Source organism: Acanthochromis polyacanthus, chromosome 14 (assembly GCF_021347895.1).
Source record: "Acanthochromis polyacanthus isolate Apoly-LR-REF ecotype Palm Island chromosome 14, KAUST_Apoly_ChrSc, whole genome shotgun sequence".
Classification (NCBI taxonomy): Eukaryota; Metazoa; Chordata; class Actinopteri; family Pomacentridae; genus Acanthochromis; species Acanthochromis polyacanthus.
The window spans coordinates 38396851-38423430 of record NC_067126.1 but is presented as its reverse complement, the minus strand read 5'-3'; the positions used below and the strand labels follow the sequence as shown (position 1 = coordinate 38423430).

At 38.1% G+C, this 26580-nt stretch overlaps 1 protein-coding gene across 2 annotated transcripts in view; it reads right to left on the bottom strand.

Moving 5' to 3' along the window:
* Window positions 1–8404: 8404 nt before the first annotated feature.
* Window positions 8405–26580, bottom strand: part of LOC110971809 (target of Nesh-SH3) — a 40253-nt gene continuing 22077 nt past the window's right edge. Inside the window, exons 4-14 of one of the 2 annotated variants that reach the window (XM_051958486.1) lie at window positions 26475–26543; window positions 23978–24040; window positions 22399–22521; window positions 21939–22028; window positions 21596–21805; window positions 19591–19696; window positions 18555–18634; window positions 17292–17321; window positions 17008–17166; window positions 10476–10598; window positions 8405–9661 (exon numbers count right to left, since the gene is read on the bottom strand). In XM_051958486.1, the coding sequence (XP_051814446.1) occupies window positions 9546–9661; window positions 10476–10598; window positions 17008–17166; window positions 17292–17321; window positions 18555–18634; window positions 19591–19696; window positions 21596–21805; window positions 21939–22028; window positions 22399–22521; window positions 23978–24040; window positions 26475–26543 (1169 nt within the window). In that variant the 3' untranslated portion in view covers window positions 8405–9545. The remainder of the gene's footprint in view (window positions 9662–10475; window positions 10599–17007; window positions 17167–17291; window positions 17322–18554; window positions 18635–19590; window positions 19697–21595; window positions 21806–21938; window positions 22029–22398; window positions 22522–23977; window positions 24041–26474; window positions 26544–26580) is intronic. The other variant, XM_051958487.1, reaches the window with a different exon arrangement.

Here is a 26580-nt window from a genome sequence, read left to right as displayed (position 1 = left end):
GTTGGAGTCCATAATCTTTTTGTTTTCATCTCGTGTTCCTCTTGGCTCTGAACGCTCTCCCTTGCTGTGGTTTGTGAGTTCATGTCTCTGTTAAGTTTGGCTTGCCTCTTCCACTTCTCCCCCACCCGGATTTGGAAAACTGTGGTAATGCTGGTATTCTTATTTTGTTTTTCCTGCCTGTGGGTTGTGGTTGGCTGATACATGTGGCAGGGGAGTGTGTGGTCGGTCTTTTCTTGTCAAACTGTCGTACCGAGTGAGAAGAACTGAGCTTTTTAAAGATAATTTAGAAAAGGAGTGTACAACGTTGTTCTGTACCTTGTCTGGGCCAAATAGAAATCACTCTTAGGATGTAATGTGTAATGTTGACAGAATAATGTTAGAAATTTATTAATTCCTTAAATTTCATCCAATTTGAAAAAAAACCCCAAAAGCTTGGAAGCATTTTGTTATTTGGACTACGGTGAAAAATAGTCACAATATGCCTCTATAGACAGGAAAGGAAAGAAACCGATGTTTTAATCTGATTAGGAAGCCAGGGACTGTTGTTGCAGCGGTTTTGGTTCCTTAAAATGTGAGGTTTTGTGCTTTCAAGCAACACATAGTTTGTGAAATGATCCAGAACGGGATGAGGCGTTTTTAAAAATATTGCAGCAGCATTTGAGACCCTCTCTGGTGAAAACCAGTGTTTTTGGTTAATGTAATGTCTTTTTTATGGTGGAAGATGGATCAAGGGTGAAGTATGTAGTCATCTCTATGACTCTAAAGCCTCTAAAACGGATTCAGACTTGTGGAGTTTTATACAAAACTAAGGAACTTATCCGGTCATGTTGCAGGGTGGGGCTTTCTATATCATCATCCAACTTCCCCATGTGTGGAATAGTTCACAGCCTTGAACCAGAGTTGTAGGTGAGCTGGTGTGCTCCAGCTGCAACGAGTGGGGAAATGAGAGCCCAGCAAGGACTTAATAGATCTCTGACACTCAGGAGGACAAAACTGTCAAAGCCATTTAAGGACAGGAAGAAATTTAATGGAAAAAAAATGTATAAATATTCATCTCTGGTACACAGAGATGTGTTTTATTGGTTGAAATTATGACCTGAGCGTGACTGTAACCCTGTAAAACACATTTATATACATGTACACTATACTGCCAAAAGTATTCGCTCACCCATCCAAATAATCAGAATCAGGTGTTCCAATAAATTCCATGGCCACAGGTGTATAAAATCAAGCACCTGGGCATGCAGACTGCTTTTACAAACATTAGTGAAAGAATGGGTTGCTCTCAGGAGCTCAGTGAATTCCACTGTGGAACTGTGATAGGATGCCACCTGTGCAACAAATCCAGTCGTGACATTTCCTCACTCCTAAATATTCAACGGTCAGCTGTATTATAAGAAGTGGAAGTGTGTGGGAACGACAGCAACTCAGCCACCAAGTGGTCGGCCACGTAAACTGACGGAGCAGAGTCAGTGGATGCTGAGGCGCATAGTGCCAAGAGGTTGGCCCCTGAGTTCCAGTGAAAGGAACTCTGAATGCTTCAGCATACCAAGACAAGATTTTGGACAATTCCATGCTCCCAAATTTGTGGAACAGTTTGGAGCTGGCCCCTTCCTCTTCTAACATGACAGGAAAGGTCCATAAAGACATGGATGATAGAGTCTGGTGTGGATGAACTGGACTGACCTGCACAGAGTCCTGACCTCAGCCCGATAGAACACCTTTGGGATGAATTAGAGCGCAGACTGAGAGCCAGGCCTTCTGTCCAACATCAGTGTGTGACCTCACAAATGTGCTTCTGAAAGAATGGTGAAAAATTCCCATAAACACACTCCTAAACCTTGTGGACAGCCTTCCCAGAAGAGTTGAAGCTGTGAGAGCTGCAAAGGGTGGACCAACGTCATATTGAACCCTATGGATTGGGAATGGGATGTCACTTATGTTCATATAAGAGTCAAGACAGGTGAGCGAATACTCTTGGCAATATACTGTAAGTATATGACAAAATGTGAAAAAAACATCATAGTTTAGTCTTTCGAAAAACAAAACATCATAGTTTAGTATGTCGTCCAAAATATGACAAAAACGTCATACTTTAGTATGCTGTCCAAAATGTGGAAAAAAAACATCACAGTTTAGTATGTCGTCAAAAACGTCACAAAAAAATCATATTTTAGTATGTCGTCCAAAATATGATAAAAACATCATAGTTTAGTATGTCGTCCAAAATATGACAAAAACATTATAGTTTAGTATGTCGTCAAAACGTCACAAAAACGTCATAGTTTAGTATGTCGTCCAAAATATGATAAAAACGTCATAGTTTAGTATGTCGTCCAAAATATGATAAAAACATCATAGTTTAGTATGTCGTCCAAAATATGATAAAAACGTCATAGTTTAGTATGCCGTCCAAAATATGACCAAAAACGTCATAGTTTAGTATGTCGTCCAAAATATGACAAAAATGTCATAGTTTAGTATGTCGTCCAATATATGATAAAACGTCATAGTTTAGTATGTCGTCCAATATATGATAAAAACGTCATAGTTTAGTATGTCGTCCAAAATATGACCAAAAACGTCATAGTTTAGTATGTCGTCCAAAATATGACCAAAAACGTCATAGTTTAGTATGTCGTCCAAAATATGATAAAAACGTCATAGTTTAGTATGTCGTCCAAAATTTGACCAAAAATGTCATAGTTTAGTATGTCGTCCAATATATGATAAAAACGTCATAGTTTAGTATGTCGTCCAATATATGATAAAAACGTCATAGTTTAGTATGTCGTCCAAAATATGACCAAAAACGTCATAGTTTAGTATGTCGTCCAAAATATGATAAAAACGTCATAGTTTAGTATGTCGTCCAAAATTTGACCAAAAATGTCATAGTTTAGTATGTCGTCCAATATATGATAAAAACGTCATAGTTTAGTATGTCGTCCAAAATTTGACCAAAAATGTCATAGTTAGTATGTCGTCCAATATATGATAAAAACGTCATAGTTTAGTATGTCGTCCAAAATATGACCAAAAACGTCATAGTTTAGTATGTCGTCCAAAATATGATAAAAACGTCATAGTTTAGTATGTCGTCCAAAATATGATAAAAACGTCATAGTTTAGTATGTCGTCCAAAATATGATAAAAACGTTATAGTTTAGTACGTCGTCAAAAATATGACAAAAACGTCATAGTTTAGTATGTCGTCCAAAATATGACCAAAACGTCATAGTTTAGTATGTCGTCCAAAATATGATAAAAACGTCATAGTTTAGTATGTCGTCCAAAATATGACCAAAAACGTCATAGTTTAGTATGTCGTCCAAAATATGATAAAAACGTTATAGTTTAGTACGTCGTCAAAAATATGACAAAAACATCATAGTTTAGTATGTCGTCCAAAATATGACCAAAACGTCATAGTTTAGTATGTCGTCCAAAATATGACCAAAACGTCATAGTTTAGTATGTCGTCCAAAATATGACAAAAATGTCATAGTTTAGTATGTCGTCCAAAATATGATAAAAACATCATAGTTTAGTATGTCGTCCAAAATATGACCAAAACGTCATAGTTTAGTATGTCGTCCAAAATATGACAAAAATGTCATAGTTTAGTATGTCGTCCAAAATATGATAAAAACGTCATAGTTTAGTATGTCGTCCAAAATATGATTAAAAACGTCATAGTTTAGTATGTCGTCCAAAATATGACAAAAACATCATAGTTTAGTATGTCATCCAAAATATGACAAAAACATCATAGTTTAGTATGTCATCCAAAATATGACCAAAAACGTCATAGTTTAGTATGTCGTCCAAAATTTCACCAAAAACGTCATAGTTTAGTATGTCGTCCAAAATATGACAAAAACATCATAGTTTAGTATGTCGTCCAAAATATGATAAAAACGTCATAGTTTAGTATGTCGTCCAAAATATGACAAAATGTCATAGTTTAGTATGTCGTCCAAAATATGACCAAAAACGTCATAGTTTAGTATGTCGTCCAAAATTTCACCAAAACGTCATAGTTTAGTATGTCGTCCAAAATATGACAAAAACGTCATAGATTAGTATGTCGTTCAAAACACGATAAAAATGCCATAGTTTAGTATGTCGTCCAAAATTTGATAAAAACGTCATAGATTAGTATGTCGTCCAAAATATGACAAAAACGTCATAGTTTAGTATGTTGTCCAAAATATGACAAAAACTTCATATTTTATAGTACGTCGTCAAAAACTTCACAAAAACGTCATAGTTTAGTATGTCGTCCAAAATATGACAAAAACTTCATATTTTAGTATGTCGTCAAAAACGTCACAAAAATGTCATAGTTTAGTATGTCGTCCAATATATGACAAAAACATCATAGTTTAGTATGTCGTCCAAAATATGACAAAAACTTCATATTTTAGTATGTCGTCAAAAACGTCACAAAAACGTCATAGTTTAGTATGTCGTCCAATACATGACAAAAACATCATAGTTTAGTATGTCGTCCGAAATATGAAAAAAAGGTCATAGTTTAGTATGTCGTCCAAAATATGACAAAAACATCATAGTTTAGTATGTCGTCCAAAATTTGATAAAAATGCCATAGTTTAGTATGTCGTCCAAAATATGACAAAAACGTCATAGTTTAGTATGTCGTCCAAAATTTGATAAAAATGTCATAGTTTAGTATGTCGTCCAAAATATGACAAAAACATCATAGTTTAGTATGTCGTCTGAAATATGAAAACAAGGTCATAGTTTAGTATGTCGTCCAAAATATGACAAAAACATCATAGTTTAGTATGTCGTCCAAAATTTGATAAAAATGCCATAGTTTAGTATGTCGTCCAAAATATGACAAAAACGTCATAGTTTAGTATGTCGTCCAAAATATGACAAAAACATCATAGTTTAGTATGTCATCCAAAATATGACCAAAAACGTCATAGTTTAGTATGTCGTCCAAAATTTCACCAAAAACGTCATAGTTTAGTATGTCGTCCAAAATATGACAAAAACATCATAGTTTAGTATGTCGTCCAAAATATGATAAAAACGTCATAGTTTAGTATGTCGTCCAAAATATGACAAAAATGTCATAGTTTAGTATGTCGTCCAAAATATGACCAAAAACGTCATAGTTTAGTATGTCGTCCAAAATTTCACCAAAACGTCATAGTTTAGTATGTCGTCCAAAATATGACAAAAACGTCATAGATTAGTATGTCGTTCAAAACACGATAAAAATGCCATAGTTTAGTATGTCGTCCAAAATTTGATAAAAACGTCATAGATTAGTATGTCGTCCAAAATATGACAAAAACGTCATAGTTTAGTATGTTGTCCAAAATATGACAAAAACTTCATATTTTATAGTACGTCGTCAAAAACTTCACAAAAACGTCATAGTTTAGTATGTCGTCCAAAATATGACAAAAACTTCATATTTTAGTATGTCGTCAAAAACGTCACAAAAATGTCATAGTTTAGTATGTCGTCCAATATATGACAAAAACATCATAGTTTAGTATGTCGTCCGAAATATGAAAAAAAGGTCATAGTTTAGTATGTCGTCCAAAATATGACAAAAACATCATAGTTTAGTATGTCGTCCAAAATTTGATAAAAATGCCATAGTTTAGTATGTCGTCCAAAATATGACAAAAACGTCATAGTTTAGTATGTCGTCCAAAATTTGATAAAAATGTCATAGTTTAGTATGTCGTCCAAAATATGACAAAAACATCATAGTTTAGTATGTCGTCTGAAATATGAAAACAAGGTCATAGTTTAGTATGTCGTCCAAAATATGACAAAAACATCATAGTTTAGTATGTCGTCCAAAATTTGATAAAAATGCCATAGTTTAGTATGTCGTCCAAAATATGACAAAAACGTCATAGTTTAGTATGTCGTCCAAAATATGACAAAAACATCATAGTTTAGTATGTCGTCCAAAATTTGATAAAAATGCCATAGTTTAGTATGTCGTCCAAAATATGACAAAAACGTCATAGTTTAGTATGTCGTCCAAAATTTGATAAAAATGTCATAGTTTAGTATGCCGTCCAAATATGACCAAAACGTCATAGTTTAGTATGTCGTACAAAATGTGACAAAAAGATATCAAGTTCAACATCTGGATGGAGGCTGATAAAAGTTGACCTCCCATCATTTCTCTCCATGGATTTTATGGATAGTGGTTAAAGACCTGCTCTTCTCGTCGTCTTCCTTCTCGTCGCTGTAAAAAGTCACTCCATCCTCGCCGACTTCAACACCTCTTCATGACAAGTTATTCTGCTTCTGCCTCCGACCTGGTGGAAACTTCAGAAACTTGGGAAACTCGTCGAGACTCGGATTTTCGAAAAACTCGTCGGGCGGGGGAAGGTGTGGTGGGCGGTGGGGGAGTAAAGGGGGGCAGTGGGGGGAGGTGGGGGGTAGAGGGGTAGGCCGCCACCCACCTCCCCTCCTACTCTCCGACCTGACCCCACCCAGACTCCGCCTTGGCTCCATCCACATGGTCACTTGGAAACTTTGATGTCAAAGGGATGACGAATTTATTTATTTCTGTCTGATCTGTAGCTCAGTGAGTTAAGGATATGCCTATGGAGCTGCAGGTTGCTGGTTCAAAACCAGACCACTCTGTCATTTTTTTTGAAAAACTTAGACAAAGAAAGAAAAAAAACTGCCAGTGGTATTCCACCTTAAATGTCGACCTTAAGGATGATTTGGAGTAATATTCTACTCTAAAACCTTCCAGTATAGACCTAAAAGATTGATCTGATGGTATATTCTATCCAACATCCTGGAACATTTACCAAAAGGTTGCTTTAATGGTATATTCCCAGAAGAACCCTTGAACATTGGGCTCAGTGGTATATTCCACCCTAAATACTTGTACATATACCAAGATGTCAGTGTAAAGGAAATGTAGACCTAAAAGGATTGTTTAAAGGAAAATTTAAACTATTATTTTCATTATTTAATAATCTGTTGTCAGTCAGAACCCTGGCAAACTTATTTTCATAATTTTTTTAGTGTTAGTCACAAATAAAGCAGCTCTTGGTTTTTCCCAGCGTTACTGAGTCAAAAGCTGCTGTTTCAACACGGACACGTTCAAATGCATCCACAAACCTCTCAGCACTCAAACACCCACAGGCAGGCGGCCGGCCGGACCGAGGCTCGGCGGCATCCTCAGACCCACGAGTTGGGGAGTCGGTGAACTTGTTGGTCTGGTTTGAAGGCCTCCGTGTGGTCCAGTAGAAGTCTATATAGTCAGTGTTGGCTTTGAACCACAGCGACTGGCCGGCATCAGGTGGGCCGGCTCTTCCTCGTAGGACTCCTCCTTGAGGACTCCCCTCAAGGAATGGCGAAGTTATGTGTCGATTGGCGTACGTTTGTCTGTGAATCTGTCTGTGTCAAACATTACTCAAAAACAGACTCAATGGATTTGGATGAGATTTTCTGGGGAAGTGAGAAATGACACAAGGACCACCTGATTAAAATTTCTCAGTGATGGATCCATGGCTTTGTTCAGGATTTCCCATTGTGAGATATAGCTGCATAGTTATAGCTGTAACCATGACAACAAGTGAACACTGTGTCAGTTACCTGCTGACAATCACATTATTGCGATCCTACTACAAAATAACTTACTATTTGGAAATCATACAAGGAACAAATAATTAAACTGTGGGGTGTTTCTGAGCCTCGCTACATATTTAGGTCATGTATGTACCAAATCCCAGCCAGACAATGGTGAAGCTCCTGGTGTTTCACAAAGCCTTTATTTAGCCTTATTTTGAACACAACACAAATTCACCTTTCTGTCCTTCACTCATTTCTTCAGGAAACACCGTCAGAGCTTGTCTCCATTCCAGCTGCTTCTAAGTCTAGGCACATCCTTTGTTAGACAGCGACAGTGGAACCGTTTTCTTTCATCTTTATGTGAATTTTCTGACTTTTCAGCAGCGTCTTCGTCATGTCAAGAGTTTACTATGTCGTCCCAAAATGTTGAAAATGCTTCTTAGAAAAACAATTCCTGTGTCGCGGGAATGGTGACAGAATAAAAGCCTGAAACATTTAAAAAACGCCTTCAAAATAAAAGCACGGAGGGAACTGTTATTTTATCACTAGCACAACAAAGGCTTGCCAAAAGTGATGAACTGATCAACAGACTTTTATAGGAGTAATTTACATGCAATTTGGCATCCACACATAACGTGCACATGCATAACAGATGCTTGTGCTCAGCGTAAGGTCATTTTTCATTTAAGATTTAACAATACGTCAACTGAGCATCCTTGGTGGAGTACTGTGATCTCCGAATGTTTTTCTTGTTTGTTTTTTTTTACACTTTGTTTTTGTACAAGTAAAACACACAAGATACACTTTAATTTGTGAGCTTTAAAGGTGCTGGCAGGGAGATTTTGTCGACAGCAGCAGGACAGATGTCTTTCTGTTCTTTCAGCCAAACTTCATCTCTCACACATTTAACAGAGGACAGCGCATCAGTCATCTTACCTCATGCACCTCTCAAAAAAGGAGCAGTTAAAGCTACTGAACATCAGCAAGTATTTAAACAAGATTTATTGCTACAAACAACCACAATGTATGAAAAAGCTGCAGTCATGAAAAATGTGAAAATATTCCCTCCAATGACTTCTTATTTAATTAAGCTCAAAACCTTAAAATGACAAATTTCCACATGGACTCTGACTCTATTTTTTTTCAAATATATATTTATTCTTTATTAAAATACACAACAAGACTGCATGGGCATTAAAAATACAAAAATCTTTGGTTTCCAAGCGGCCACATAGAAATGTTCGGCTCAACATGAACAGTTTGGTTGAAGCGGTTTAATCTTTTATCTACTGATATGATCCCTGGTAAACGTACGTTTTTTTCACGCCATATACATATATGAACAAAAGTTTAATACTGTGCAAACTGCAACTGCTAATAATCCCTTAGGGCCAGCAGAAGGTCAATTCTGCATGTCTGTGTTTCTGTATCCTACAGTCCAAATGTACAATGATCGTGTGATCGGCACCTTTCTGTATACATATGAACAACGCGTGTGCTCACTGACATGCAAGTATTGGCAACATTTTTGTACTTTCTTGTCTCAAAAGCCCGAGCACACACGGAATATTCAATAACCTTGATAAATATTATCATACAAGTTATTACAGTTTGGGAGCCAGCTTCCCAACATTTTCTCTGATTACTGTATATTCAACGTTTTGTTTCACTCAAACTCCTGCCTTCTGTCGTCTCTTAGGACGTTTTTGATAAATAGAGAAAATAAGTTGTTACTAATGCACTCGAGAGTTTTGTGACACCTAATAGTCCTGTAACGGTTCACACCCGTGAAAGGAGGGTGTGTTCAAACTGACAGAGCCATCTACAGTGTCCACGGTAACATATTAGAAAGGCCCACCTCCCTGCAGGCCGACTCAGGCATCTTTCATGCCCATCTGCTTTGTCTTCAACACTGAGGAAGTCGTCTTCCTGGACACCCTGTAGGGTTTCTACCACTTCCCAGGTATGGGCGTGCCACACTCATACCAGCCTACGTAAGTCACATGAGACTTTCCTCCGATCTCGCCGAAGCTTACAGGTTCCTGTCTCAGCGCTCTGTAGAATCCTGAAACAAACAGAGGAAAGATTAGAGTCTAATATCAGACTCTAGATCAGGGGTGTCAAACTGTTTTTAGTTTAGGTTCCACGTTCAGCCCAATCTGATCTCCATGGGGTCGGACCGGTGAAATCACAGCATAAAAATCTATAAACAACCACAACTCCAGTTTTTCCGTTGTCTTAATGCAAAAAAGGGACATTCTGAAAATGTTCACATTTAAGGAATTATATTTTTACCAAACATCACGAACAAAAACAGCAGAAACAAGATAAAACATTACAAAAATGAACACAAAATGACAAAAAAATGCAACAAACACAAAACAAAAAAGAGGAAAAAGTGGACAAAAAGCTACAAAACAACAAAAAAGTAGACAACGCAAGCGAGACACAAAACCCCCCAGTAAATGTCAAAACCGATGCACAAAACAACAAAGCAAAACACAAAATGAAAAAATAAGACAAAAAGGAAACACAAAACAGCAAAAATAAGAAACAATAAGGAGAAAAATATCAGACAAAAAAAAGATAAAAACAAGACAAAATATTACAAAAATGAGGCCCAAAATGACAAAAGAACAATGAGCAATCTAGTATTTTGTTTTATGATCAAAACAACTTGTCATGATCTAGAAATTATTTTCAATTTACAGTTTTAAAAATTTATAAATTACAGTCCACATCTTCCTGTAATTACACTTGACAAAGTTGCCCCGCGGGCCGGATTGGACCCTCTGGAGGACCGGATTTGGCCTGTGGGCCGCATCTTTGACACCCTCGCTCTATATGAACATTTAATGGCTGGAAGTGAAGCACAGCACCTGGTCTGCCTGGCAGCTGATCAGCCAACATCTGGGTGCCGGTTCGGCCGTCTAGGAAGGAGTCCACAAACTGACAGTGGTCCTCCCCATGCCCCGTCTGGTCACCGATGTTGTAAAACTTTCCTGGAGGGAGGACAGAGGAAGGGAAGTCCATTTACATTCCACAGTTAGCGGAACGACTTTTTCTTTCCGGAACTTGAAATCAAGCAGGCATCTTCCATTGATGTATTTATGGGCCGCTTTGGGTACCTTTCAGGTATAGTAAAGCACTATATAAATACAGACCATTTACCATTAAAACGAAGCTGAAGAGCCGCTGGTTTTTGTCACATTTTGAACGACATACTAAACTATGACGTTTTTGTCACATTTTGGACGACAAACTAAACTATGACGTTTTTGTCACATTTTGGACGACATACTAAACTATGATGTTTTTGGTCATATTTTGGACGACATACTAAACTATGATGTTTTTATCATATTTTGGACGACATACTAAACTATGACGTTTTTGGTGAAATTTTGGACGACATACTAAACTATGATGTTTTTGGTAATATTTTGGACGACATACTAAACTATGACGTTTTTATCATATTTTGGACGACATACTAAACTATGATGTTTTTGGTCATATTTTGGACGACATACTAAACTATGATGTTTTTATCATATTTTGGACGACATACTAAACTATGACGTTTTTGTCACATTTTGGATGACATACTAAACTATGACGTTTTTATCATATTTTGGACGACATACTAAACTATGACGTTTTTGGTGAAATTTTGGACGACATACTAAACTGACGTTTTTGGTCACATTTTGGATGACATACTAAACTATAACGTTTTTAGAGAAATTTTGGACGACATACTAAACTGTGAGGTTTTTGGTCACATTTTGGACGACATACTAAACTATGACGTTTTTGTCACATTTTGGACGACATACTAAACTATGACGTTTTTGGTGAAATTTTGGACGACATACTAAACTGACGTTTTTGGTCACATTTTGGACGACATACTAAACTATGACGTTTTTGGTGAAATTTTGGACGACATATTAAATTATGATGTTTTTGGTAATATTTTGGACGACATACTAAACTATGACGTTTTTATCATATTTTGGACGACATACTAAACTATGACGTTTTTGTCATATTTTGGACGACATACTAAACTATGTTGTTTTTGTCACATTTTGGACGACATACTAAACTATGACGTTTTTGGTGAAATTTTGGACGACATATTAAACTATGATGTTTTTGGTCATATTTTGGACGGCATACTAAACTATGACGTTTTTGGTCATATTTTGGATGGCATCCTAAACTATGACGTTTTTGGTGGAATTTTGGACGACATACTAAACTATGACGTTTTTATCATATTTTGGATGACATACTAAACTATGACATTTTTGTCACATTTTGGACGACATACAAAACTATGAAGTTTTTGGGGAAATTTTGGATGACATACTAAACTATGACGTTTTTGTCACATTTTGGACGACATACTAAATTAAGACGTTTTTGTCATATTTTGGACAACATACTAAACTGTAACGTTTTTGGTCACATTTTGGATGACATACTAAACTATGATGTTTTTGTGTCATTTTGGACGACATACTAAACTGTGACGTTTTTGGTGAAATTTTGGACGACATACTAAACTATGACGTTTTTGGTGAAATTTTGGACGACATACTAAACTATGACGTTTTTGTCACATTTTGGACGACATACTAAACTATAACGTTTTTAGAGAAATTTTGGACGGCACACTAAACTATGACATTTTTGTCATATTTTGGACGACATACTAAACTATGACGTTTTTGGTCAAATTTTGGACGACATACTAAACTATGACGTTTTTGTCACATTTTGGACGACATACTAAACTATGACGTTTTTGGTGAAATTTTGGACGACATACTAAACTATGACATTTTTGTCACATTTTGGACGACATACTAAACTATGACGTTTTTGGTGAAATTTTGGACGACATATTAAATTATGATGTTTTTGGTAATATTTTGGATGACATACTAAACTATGACGTTTTTATCATATTTTGGACGACATACTAAACTATGACGTTTTTGTCATATTTTGGACGACATACTAAACTATGTTGTTTTTGTCACATTTTGGACGGCATACTAAACTATGACGTTGTTGGTCACATTTTGGATGACATACTAAACTATGACGTTTTTGTGTCATTTTGGACGACATACTAAACTATGACATTTTTGTCACATTTTGGACGGCATACTAAACTGTGACGTTTTTGGTCACATTTTGGATGACATACTAAACTATGACGTTTTTGGTGAAATTTTGGACGACATACTAAACTATGACGTTTTTGTCACATTTTGGACGACATACTAAACTATGACATTTTTGTCACATTTTGGACGGCATACTAAACTATGACGTTGTTGGTCACATTTTGGATGACATACTAAACTATAACGTTTTTAGAGAAATTTTGGACGGCACACTAAACTATGACATTTTTGTCATATTTTGGACGACATACTAAACTATGACGTTTTTGTCACATTTTGGACGACATACTAAACTATGACGTTGTTGGTCACATTTTGGACGACATACTAAACTATGACGTTTTTGTCACATTTTGGACGACATACTAAACTATGACGTTTTTGTCACATTTTGGACGACATACTAAACTATGACGTTGTTGGTCACATTTTGGACGACATACTAAACTATGACGTTTTTGTCACATTTTGGACGACATACTAAACTATGACGTTTTTGTCATATTTTGGACGACATACTAAACTATGATGTTTTTGGTGAAATTTTGGACGACATACTAAACTATGACGTTTTTGTCACATTTTGGACGACATACTAAACTATGACGTTTTTGTCACATTTTGGACGACATACTAAACTATGACGTTTTTGGTGAAATTTTGGACGACATATTAAATTATGATGTTTTTGGTAATATTTTGGACGACATACTAAACTATGACGTTTTTATCATATTTTGGACGACATACTAAACTATGACGTTTTTGTCATATTTTGGACGACATACTAAACTATGTTGTTTTTGTCACATTTTGGACGACATACTAAACTATGACGTTTTTGGTGAAATTTTGGACGACATACTAAACTATGTTGTTTTTGTCACATTTTGGACGACATACTAAACTATGATGTTTTTGGTCATATTTTGGACGACATACTAAACTATGACGTTTTTGGTGGAATTTTGGACGACATACTAAACTATGACGTTTTTATCATATTTTGGATGACATACTAAACTATGACATTTTTGTCACATTTTGGACGACATACAAAACTATGAAGTTTTTGGGGAAATTTTGGATGACATACTAAACTATGACGTTTTTGTCACATTTTGGACGACATACTAAATTAAGACGTTTTTGTCATATTTTGGACAACATACTAAACTGTAACGTTTTTGGTCACATTTTGGATGACATACTAAACTATGATGTTTTTGTGTCATTTTGGACGACATACTAAACTGTGACGTTTTTGGTGAAATTTTGGACGACATACTAAACTATGACGTTTTTGGTGAAAATTTGGACGACATAATAAACTATGACGTTTTTGTCACATTTTGGACGACATACTAAACTATAACGTTTTTAGAGAAATTTTGGACGGCACACTAAACTATGACATTTTTGTCATATTTTGGACGACATACTAAACTATGACGTTTTTGGTGAAATTTTGGACGACATACTAAACTATGACGTTTTTGTCACATTTTGGACGACATACTAAACTATGACGTTTTTGGTGAAATTTTGGACGACATATTAAATTATGATGTTTTTGGTAATATTTTGGATGACATACTAAACTATGACGTTTTTATCATATTTTGGACGACATACTAAACTATGACGTGTTTGTCATATTTTGGACGACATACTAAACTATGTTGTTTTTGTCACATTTTGGACGGCATACTAAACTATGACGTTGTTGGTCACATTTTGGATGACATACTAAACTATGACGTTTTTGTGTCATTTTGGACGACATACTAAACTGTGACGTTTTTGGTCACATTTTGGATGACATACTAAACTATGACGTTTTTGGTGAAATTTTGGACGACATACTAAACTATGACGTTTTTGTCACATTTTGGACGGCATACTAAACTATGACATTTTTGTCACATTTTGGACGGCATACTAAACTATGACGTTGTTGGTCACATTTTGGATGACATACTAAACTATGACGTTTTTGGTGAAATTTTGGACGACATACTAAACTATGACGTTTTTGTCACATTTTGGACGACATACTAAACTATGACATTTTTGTCACATTTTGGACGACATACTAAACTATGACGTTGTTGGTCACATTTTGGATGACATACTAAACTATAACGTTTTTAGAGAAATTTTGGACGGCACACTAAACTATGACATTTTTGTCATATTTTGGACGACATACTAAACTATGACGTTTTTGTCACATTTTGGACGACATACTAAACTATGACGTTGTTGGTCACATTTTGGACGACATACTAAACTATGACGTTTTTGTCACATTTTGGACGACATACTAAACTATGACGTTATTGTCACATTTTGGACGACATACTAAACTATGACGTTGTTGGTCACATTTTGGACGACATACTAAACTATGACGTTTTTGTCACATTTTGGACGACATACTAAACTATGACGTTTTTGTCATATTTTGGACGACATACTAAACTATGATGTTTTTGGTGAAATTTTGGACGACATACTAAACTATGACATTTTTGTCATATTTTGGACGACATACTAAACTATGACGTTTTTGTCACATTTTGGACGACATACTAAACTATGACGTTGTTGGTCACATTTTGGATGACATACTAAACTATAACGTTTTTAGAGAAATTTTGGACGGCACACTAAACTATGACATTTTTGTCATATTTTGGACGACATACTAAATTATGACGTTTTTATCATATTTTGGACGATATACTAAACTATGACGTTTTTGGTCACATTTTGGAAGACATACTAAACTATGACATTTTTGTCAAATTTTGGACGACATACTAAACTATGACGTTTTTGTCACATTTGGGATGTTTTTCACGGCCTACTTTCATGGCCTACTTTACATTATGCCATCATATGGCATGTTTTTAAGACATGTTGAAAAAATCGCATTTTTTTCCGACATACTATACTATGGCATTTTTTTTGGGACAAAGTTCATGATGATTTTTTTTTTAAAGAAAACTGCTCTATAGTGCTTTTCACGGCCTACTTTACATTATATCATCATATGGCATGTTTTTAAGACGTTGAAAAAATGGCATTTTTTTTCAACATACTATGGCGTTTTTTTGGACGAAATTCATGATGATTTTCTTTAAAAAGAAAACTGCTCTATAGTGTTTTTCATCACGGCTTACTTTACATTATTTCATCATATGGCATTTTTTTTACGACATGTCCTTTTTATTGTTTCACTATGTTTGTGGATTTCTGATGTTTTTATTGTTTTTATCTCTATGTACAGCACTTTGACTGAGAGCGCTTCACAAATAAATTGCACTATTATTAGCATCAAAATACAAAGAGGCGTTACTGATGTTGAAATAATAAAGAAGGTGGAGTGAAATAATAAAAGCAGCGTGTATTTCTCAGCCATGGTGCAGTTTGTTATGCTCTGATATTTGGCTCACTCCAACCCATGTCAGTGTAACATTACAGGCAGCTAGTTTATGTAAAGCAGGTCTATCAGTAACATTTAGTACAGATCCACGTGTTGTTGAAGCAGGAAAGCAGAACAATTTACATTTAGTTATGAAACTAAATGAGCTCAGTCCGTTTTTGACTTCTTTCTTTCCATATTTTGCCATTTATCTGTCAATTTTATTCAACAATACAGAGAGACAACATCCCATACTCAGAACATACCACATTTTAAACAGTCAGAACCGAGTTCATCCCAGGCTTGTTCTGTGTTTTTAATGTTTTGAAAAGTCTGTGACTCGATAAGGATGCTTCACAGAATGATGCTGAAAATCTTTTGTGCTACTGCTGTTTCATTTTTATTCTATATGTAAGATGTGCAATGCATTTCGTATTTATGAGACTCTTTATTAGTCCTATTGTCTGCCTCTGATTGTTTTTTTGGAGGCTAACATCTGTATGTTCCTAACTGTGTCTCTTCTCATCTGTGTGGATTAATGAAGTTATGCGATCTTCACTACTACTGCAGATTGATCATTTGACACACAGCTATTAGTGGGGTCCCACAGCAAACCTTTAAAAGCAAACACACATAAATGAAGCTAATTTAAACTCCGAAAAATAATGCAGAACACGCAGAGTCCTCCAGCTAAAGCCGGGGAAGCGCTGACATCTTGTTGATAATGTTCTACAAGTGACTTCTAACTAACAGCTGCTTCCTTTGGTGTGTAAATACCATTAAGCGAGTCGCTCAGGTAGATCTTGTATCTCAACGAGTTGCACAGCTGGATGCCCACAAACTTCCGGTACCAAGTTCTCTTCACATATTGCTTCCCGCTGCATTCGGAGTACGCGTCGGCTTTAAACGGGAACTGAGTCCAGATGGCGTCTTTGCCTGTGAGGAAATAATTGGAAGTGAATCTTTAATTGGTGCGTATGAGCGGGATCTGAGCTGGGAAAGGTTCAAGATTCATACTAGCTGCTGACTGAAACATGATGATGAGAGGAAGTGATAGTCACCTGAAACGTACTCGCTCACTCGTGGATCCGCTGCAGTCGGGAGGGAAAGTTGAAATGAGTAACGTCATCAAACCAAGTCAGATTTAACACACAGTCATGACAAGTTCAGGTTCCACATTCAGCTCAATTTGATCTCCAGCGGACCGGACCAGTAAACTCACAGCATAATTATCGATAAATAATGAAAAATCCAATTTTTTTTCCTCTGTTTTAGTGCAAAAAAAGCATGTTCTGAAAATGCTCACATTTCAGGAATTAGAAAACAAGACACAAAACGCCAAAAGCAAGAAACAAAATGACAAAAAATTATACAAACGACATGAAACAAAACGAAAAAGAGACAAAAAAATCAGACAAAAAAGTTACAAATCAACAAAAATAGCGGTCAAACAATATAAATGAGACAAAAAAATTACACAAATGGCACAAGCGAGACAAAAAAAACCACAAAACGACAAAAAGCGCTACGCAAAACAAAGAATAAAGCAAAACAGAAAATGACAAAAATAAGACGAAAAAACACAATGGAGAGTAAAATAAAACAAAAACGAGAAACAAAAAGGCAAAAACATGTGACAAACGACAAAACATCTGACAAAAAAAGACAAAAAAACAACTAAAGCAAGATAAAATATTGACAAAAATGAGACACAAAATCTAGTATTTTACTTGGTGATCAAAACAACTGGTCTTCATCTGGAAAATATTTTAAATTTATAGTTTTACAAATTGACGATTTGCAGGTAATGTCCAATGCAGGTCTGATTGGAGCCTGTGGAGGGCCGCTTCTGGCCCGTGGGCCGCATGTTTGACACCCCTGTGCTCGACAAACTTGTATTTGAGGCGGTTTGGCATTTACTGCCTAAAATTCTGGGCTCTGATTGCACCAGGGCAGGAAGCCAAGTAAGTAAAGCAGTCCTCTCTCTCTGTTGTCACTTTGAGGTAAAACATAACGTCTGAGTCAAACAGAAACACTTGAGCTGCTGAGATGAAGTTTTGTTCACCAGGTGGAGGACATGGAAGAACGCAGCCTCAGAGGATGTCTGGGAAGCTGACAACACCCTGGAGTCTTAATCAGTCAGACCTCATTGCCGTGTTGAAACCATTAGACGAGCGACTGCCTAATAGCCCACCGTCGGAGATTCAAGGCAGCACTAATCGCCGCCTGATAAGTAACATTCAGAGGAATTAACTAATTAATCTCTTCTGTAAAGTGCAAACACATCAGGGTTCAGAGGGGATTAGGCGGGATGGAAAACTTGCCTGATTCTGTGCTAAAAGACACGGGATCACTGGAGGGTCCGGTCCCCAGCTCGTTCTTTGGAGTTACTTTAAATTCATAACTGAAACAAAACAATTATCAAAAGCAGGAAATGTGAGCTACACACAGAAAAAAAAGGCACAATTCAAACTTTGAGATTCGATTTTAAATTCCTCTGATCTCAAGAGCCGGGATGCAGAATATTTTCATTCCTCTGACAACTAAATATGGGCTCACACACACACACACACACACACACACACACACACACACACACACACACACACACACACACACACATATTATGTTTTTCTATCATTGTGGGGACTTACCATTGACTCCCATTCATATCTAACCCCTAACCCTAACCCTTTACCTAACCTTAACCAAACCCTAACCCTAACCAAAACAATGTCTAACCCTAAAGAAACGTTTTTGTATTTTTACTTTTTTCAGTAACAACAACATGGCCAAGAAAACACTGTTTAAACTTGTGGGGCCCGAAATGAGGTCCCCACAAGTGACATAGTTTTCGGTTTTCCTACCGTTGTGGGGACATTTGGTCCCCCACAATGTAGCAAAAGCTAGAACACACACACACACACACACACACACACACACACACACACACACACACACACACACACACACACACACAGTTGATGGCTATTCCACGTGCTGCGTTCAGATGTGCTGGCAGCAGTCGGAGCAGCAAACCCAGCCCAGGGGAGGGTTCTGCTGAGTCCTGAGACTCCAGATGCCGAGATCTAATTAAAATCTCCGTGACCCACTCCACCCAGATTTCCTCAGCTTTTGTGTCACTTTAGCCGTTCTGCACCAAATGTGACTCACAGCGAGAGTTCCAGCGAATCCGAAGATGACTTTAAAAGGAGTTCCATTTAATAGCCCTCTGCTGATCAGATCAACACTGAGCCGTACTGAAATAACAGCCTCCAGTTCAAGCACACAGACTAAAGATTTATCCGCTGCTTCCAAACAATGCGCAGTAAAAGAGGCCCTGACGTCTGCTTTTCATACCTGCTCTCCGGTTTGAGATTCTCCACAGCTGTGTGCGTCTGGTTGGTCGTCAGTATAGACACCTCCTGCCCGTTCGGTCCTTTAGTGGTGGATACGACTTCATACTCTGCCAAAGACGGAAAGGAGAAAAATTCCCACGATGCGTTCAGTAACATTATTTCACGTTTCAGCTGTGAGAATTCAGAATGTAATTTCGACCAGATGGAGATATTCTGATAGGAGATGTGAGAACAGGATTTGTTCTGAGGTGGAGATGTGGTGTTTAAGTGCCTCCAAACCTTTAATTCACTCGTCGCACAATTGACATGTTAGTCTTACATGAGGAAATAACTTTTATGCTTCATAGATCAGTGAGTTGTCAATAGTTTGGATCAAATTCTGGCTCTTTTAGAGGGCGAGTGATCAAACAGCATTCTCGGTTAAAGCTGGGGTAGGCAGGTTTCTTCTGCACTCACTGGGCAAAAATTCAATGACAAAACAAAGGAAACTAGACTTCTGCACCTCCTCTTGGCACTGTTTTGATGCTTTAGAACATCCAGACCACAATGGAAGTGTTCATTTTTGTTCACCCAACTTCAATTAAAAAACAGTCTAAACACATCTTTGTAAAAGTCAACACGCTTTGACAGCATCACAAAAATCAAAAACAGCATTGAAAAGTATATAAATGACTGAACACATCTCTAAAACAGCTTCCTGAACATTATTACCTGGACTGATGTGTTAGACTGCTTTAGTTTTAGCTCAGTGTTCCCTAAAGGACACCAAGATGCTAACGACTGAGCGGGAGCTGTTTGTGATATTCTGTTCAACATGAATTACATCGTTACAAGCTAGGAATAAATATTCATCTGAAACTATGACTAAAGTATGATTTTCAGTCTATCTGTGGTCATCGTAAATAGGACGTACTTTATTCCAGCTTTAAGGCTTGTAGGACACCTCGCTCATTTTAGAATTAACCCTTTAAGCTGCAGTCAATTCCAGCCGTTTTAAGTACAAAAAAATCGCTAATATTCTATTTTTAAATAAAAAAAATTACGAAAAATACAGGGAATATTGGACGGGCATCACGAGGTGCATTTCCTTGAAAATGACCGATTCAGGGATTTTATACGACTTCAGGACATGTTTTGGACAAAATAGTTTACTGGCTTGTTTCGTCTGGATGTCCAAGGTTGGATTATGGCCGTTTTTTGTGGAATATTTTCATCTGTGTGTAATAATGAACCCGGAAATGTGAGTCGCGCTGTGTGCGTTGAAGCCGTGTATAGAGAACGGATGGATGAATATTTGTTTTTGTCGGACAAATGTGTTTTTTCTCACCAGCTGTAGTAATCGCATCTGAAAGTGGTTTATACCGGCGGATTCATGAGAATCTAAGCTTTCCATCGGTGTATAGTGTTTGTATAATCGTGTTTGCAGCCGTCGGACATTCTTGAAATTCCTATGCAAATTAGTAAGTGTACTGCCGGCGGTACACCTACGACGCACTGAAGCGTAAACGGTTAATTCTAAGACCTTCTGTTTTCAGCCTCTTGATGTTTTTCATGTGATATGTTGGTTAGGTTTAACTCTGGTTTCTTAAATCCTCGACAACAGGAAGCAGCTCCAGTTTTTACAACATCGCCCAGAGCATCAAACTGTGTAGAGCTCCTTAAAAATGATCTTTATGTTTGTTTTTATGTCGTTTTATTAAATTTACCAATGCAGACCTATTACTTTTGTATTTTGTTGTCTTATGCTTTATAATTTTTATTTTTTCTCATATCTGTGTTGATGTAAAGCACTAGTTTGAAGAACTGAGCAACACAAAAAAAAATAAATAAAAAAAATAAAGATTTTTTTCTACATTTTTTCCAAGAGATTAACTGTTTATAGAAGCACTCAATTTCAAAACCTAAACTAAACCAGATTTGTGTGTACTGGAACTCAATGTCTTATTAAAACTAGGAAGCAGAACTCCACTGAGTAAGGCTTTAAACCTCTTTTGCATCCAGCGTACCTCTAGTTTCATTGTCTGATTTCTGCCAGTCCAGAATGACGAAGGACGGACATCCTTCCACGGTAACCACGGTGACGTTGGACGGCGGCACGCGGGGAGGACCGGTCACGTTCTGATCGCCGCCTTCCTCATCGGGGAAGTAAGCCAGAGAGGAGGTGATGGAGCACGGCTCGTCTGGCTTCTTGTCTGTCTTGTAGATGACATGAGGAGCTGCGGGACAGTAAGAGCTGGAGTCATGCATTCTAAAGTTTGGTTTACTCGCGTGTCAAATGCCGACAGGTGCTGCTGCAGAGCTGATCATCCGGTGAGGAAAAAGGGTTTGACTGCTGAACCGAAGTCTTACCTACAAAGCGCTTCTTGCCCATGATGTCTACGTCTGATGCCGGCAAGGGCCTGAATATAGAGGAGTTTTCATTTATGTCAAAACGGCTGCCTGAAAAGGAAACAACAGAGAGGAGTTTGGGTTAGCTTGATGTGCCAGCAGTCCCTGGCAGCTCTCTCTGTCTTCATTTTTACAGCGCTGGCCCAGGGTCAGCAACCAGCCAGCCCAGCACCTGCTCTGGACTGCATCCAGACTCCGTGTCTGCCTCGTATTACTCAAATTTTTCTGCTTTCTTTCCTTTTCTTACTACTACACGCACCAGCAAACTGCATCATTATTGTCATCGTGTGCATGTAATGACTGCGAAGCTGTTTCAAACCTGTGTGCTCTTACTTTCACGGAAGTATTCCTGCATTCATGTACTCGGATGGTATAATAAGTCATGAGAAATGTTAGGAAAAACTGTTGTGTTGCTCATTACTGTTCACTGCCGGGGCCGAGGTGGTCGTCTGCTGTCGGCGCTCTTGTTTGGGTTTGGCTGTGACCAGAGGGAATGGCTTCAAGATGGACTCCTTGTCTCCTTGTTTCAGGTCCATGGGTTTATCTGAGGACAGAAAGCAGGAGGAGGAGAGATCAGCGCTTCTCCCTCATCATCTGACTCACAGTCATACACAGTTGTGATCCATCTGCTCTGGCCATCCTTACTGAGCAACTCAGTGGCCTTTTCCTGGCTGCAGAAAGCTCAGATTGCTTGATGAGTAATATCTCTTGGTCTCAGCAGATGTATTCTGGCAGCCCTCGATCCCCTTTAAAGAGCACAAGGATGCCCAGATGCACTCACACAGACTCGCCGTGTGCACACAAGCGCACTTAGGTGAAAGCGATGAGCGAAAACGCAGGAAAGTCCAGAAGAACACTTGAGCAACAAGAAGCTGAAATGAGCTGTAATGTTAAGATTAATACTGTTTTGTGCATTGGTAAACACTGCACATTCCTTGCAAGCTATTTTGAGAGACGTTTGTTATTGGCAGAGTGCAGTCTAAGAAGGCAGGTCTCAAACTGTGAGGGGCGTAAACGCGTTGCAGCCCAGACTTAGTTGACCCTGTGGAAAAAAAATGTGGATCGAATCTTAAGTTGAATGCAAGATGGATGCATGTGGGACTAATAAATAAGAGCGCTTTCATGCTCACAAAGCTATCAAGATTGAGTATAGCAATCATCATTCAGATAACAAAACAACATGCAAAATACAGGACGGACAAATTCTCAACAGGGAAGGAAAGGAAAGCAACACGGATCACTGAAGCAGGCAAGCTTTAGGTCCTTGGTGTCTCCAAAGTCTGGCGAAAGTTTAAAGGAATAGTTTGATATCTTTGGGAATACGCTGGTTCACGTTCTTGCTGACAGTTGGACTCATCTGTATGTTAAATGTTAGGCTTTTTGACAGACTTTATGGAAGAGATGGATGGACGGATGGATGGATGGATGGATGGATGGATGGATGGATGGATGGATGCTTTATTAATCCTGAGGGAAATTCAAAAACTACGGTATGAGGCCACTGGAAATAGCATTGCCGATATATCTGTCCAAACAATCAAGTGTAAAAATGACAAGTTGTTGTTGTACCGAGGTGCAGCGACTCCTTGGAGTCTCTTCTGATTGTTGGCTGACTTCACTATCTTTGGAGAGTCAGGAGGCATGTAGCTGTTTCTACCTGCTGATAGTCTTTGTGCTAATAACAAGAAGGTGAGAGTACATTTCCTAAAGCATCAAAGTATTCCTTAAACTTACATTTTAGACATTTTTCTTAACCCTTTGATGCACAGCATGGGTGAACAGATGACCATGTTCCATTGAATCTGGCTATCTGTTGACCCATGTTGTGCAACAAAGGGTTTTACAGGGTTGGAAGAATGTAAAAGAGGATCTTTGACAAAATGTTTGACAACCACAGGCTTGGAACATCTGTGCTCCCCGAGGCTTGCTGTGTGTGTCATTACAGCGCCTGAGGTGCAGTACTGTTCAGTGGTCTGCACATCGATCACTGTTGCCCTCACCGTGGTCGCTGGGTTTCCCCACCAGGTTGGGTCTCTTGTTTCCGGGAACAGGGGGACGCAGAACTGCAGGGAATCGTGGGAAACAAGAGTCTGTTTAGATTAAAATCACAACTGAAGTGGAGTAACAGGTGGTCGGCACTGGAGTAGAGATACAAAACTGAAAACAAGTGTTGGTGGTTAATTTAATAGTGCAATAATGATGAAAGAATGTCAAGTTCAAGAATTCAAAAACAAAGAGACATTTAGCAGGGCAGAAACACTACAGTGTACAAACACAGGCATAATAAAAGCAATAAAGCAGCCAGATTGCATGTGAAATGTGCCTTTGTGTGGGATTATTGACTCCCTTCTATAAAAAAATTTGATTTGGATCTCATTCCGTTTCAACAACAAATGTTCCACAGAGTCCCTGCACCACAAAAAAATACCATAAAATAACAGCCAACCAAGCTAGGAGATGACGACCGCATTATTTTCACTGTGACTGCTTAAATGAACACGAGGAATTAACTGGATTTAGTGTACTGGATAAGCAATCACACTGAAGCGTAATGTTCTGTAATAAAAACACCTCAGCTACAGACGGTCAAATTTCGTAACATGAGGGTTCTGCAATGATTTAATGATGTTAAACAAACTAAATAATCTGATAATTAGTGTTGTGATATCTTAGAAGAGGCAGAGAAGCTTGGGGAGACAAAACAGAGAACATTTTCTTTACATGTTTCATGTCTGAGGTCTTTTTTGTTGCTAGAGAAAACACCATTTAAGCAGAAAGATTAATTTCCAGAGGATCCACTCCTCTTTCCATTTGTCATTTCTTATCTCAGAGATTCATTAATGATCATTATGTTGACAGAAAACAGTAATCGTCTATGCGTCGAGGCCAAAACGCATTTCTCTTGTTTCCTCCTCTCTGGAGCTCACCTCAGAGATCTCTGGCATTTACTACCAAGAGAAGAGAGTTGAGGATATCGAGACAAACTAAAACAACATCTGCCAACGAGTCTCACTGATTAACCCCAAGAATACAAGGAAGGACACGCGTGTGGTTTCACTGATGGATAATGGCAAACACATGCTCACAATATGGTGATGCGGTAATTTAAATGCCAGTCGTCAGATATACAAACGCAAACCACACGGGGATGAAGTATGAACGACTGACAGCTCAGATGAGTGATGTCATGGTTATCTGGGCAACAAATGAGAACAGAGCCATGGATGTAACGAGATAAGATGTGATGTCACTAATCCGTGTCAACAGTGTGTCTAGGATATGATGAGTGCTGCTCTGTAGTTTCTGCAGCAGGTGTGTTTGGTTTTGCTGTCTCACAATAAACTCCCTCAAAGAGCACGCCGAGTCTCTGATGTGCCAAAAGGCCTGAGACTCAGATCTGTGATTTAAAACAGCAGCGGTGGTGTGAGTGTTGGTTTCTGTCAGATAGCTTCATCTTGAGGGCGAGAATGTGAAAATGTACGCAACCAAAACAGGGAGATTTATGGTCGGTCCAGACAAATATTCCCACTGAAATAGAGCGTCTCACAACACTGCAGTTGATGCTTTTGCAACGCACACTCAGATTTCATGGATGGGATTCATGCATGGACACCTGCATCCCATAGCTCGTTCTGAAACAGATTCAAGTTTACATGCCAGCATGAAACTGATTCCATAAAACTGTTGTGAGCACGCTCTAATTCTCAATTTCTGCAAATGCACACATAGACTTGCACAATGCTTTTTGCTGTTAGAAGTAGTAACATTTAGCTGCAAGCCATTTGCTTCACGGAGGCAGGAAAGTGAAATAAATGTGTTTTTGTAAAACAGTCACTGAGAGCTTTGTGCTGGGCTGTGCAGGGTGGCGGGAAAAAGGACCATTCTTTTCTGTAGAGTTGCTTCCAGGGAGCCTTGCGACTCCTTGAAGACCTCTGAAACTGTCCAAGTTTCCAGAAATAACACACACCAGCTGTGACATGGGACTGAAGCACAATCTCTCTTCACAACTCTGAACAACAAGGAGTGAGCAGAGCGTCACCATTAATACATGTGGTCCAGACGTGGTTTGCATTACTACTTGAGATGGATTCAATTACTCCAATTAACTGAGCCTGCCTGGCAGAATAGAAACAAGCGATTGACCCCCCGCCCCCCAAAAAAAGTAAAATGGGCAAACCACATTCACCTAAAAACTAAACTATTCTCAAACTAGCTCAAACCAGCTGACTACTGTCCTTATGTGCTGTAGGCTAAATAATGTGGAGAGCACAGGTGTCTGCCAAATTTAAAATGACATATGGCTTCAGTCCCAGTCAGTATGAGCTACTGGGACTATATGTATCAGACAACACAGATCATGAGCAGACACATTACACAGCATGAGAGGACTGTGACAAAAGCACAAATCAGTGCGACTGTGTAGGACGGGACATAACAGTGCCTCTTAGGTTAGTGAGCGAGGAACACTGAAAGGTTATTATCTTGGTTTTTCTTTACCAGGTTTCTCTTTGGGCCACACCACAGGTTTAGGAAGAGCAATGCCCCTATGATGCGCCCCATTGGCTGCTGGAGGGAGAGAAAGGTCTGTTATAAAGTGTTTTAT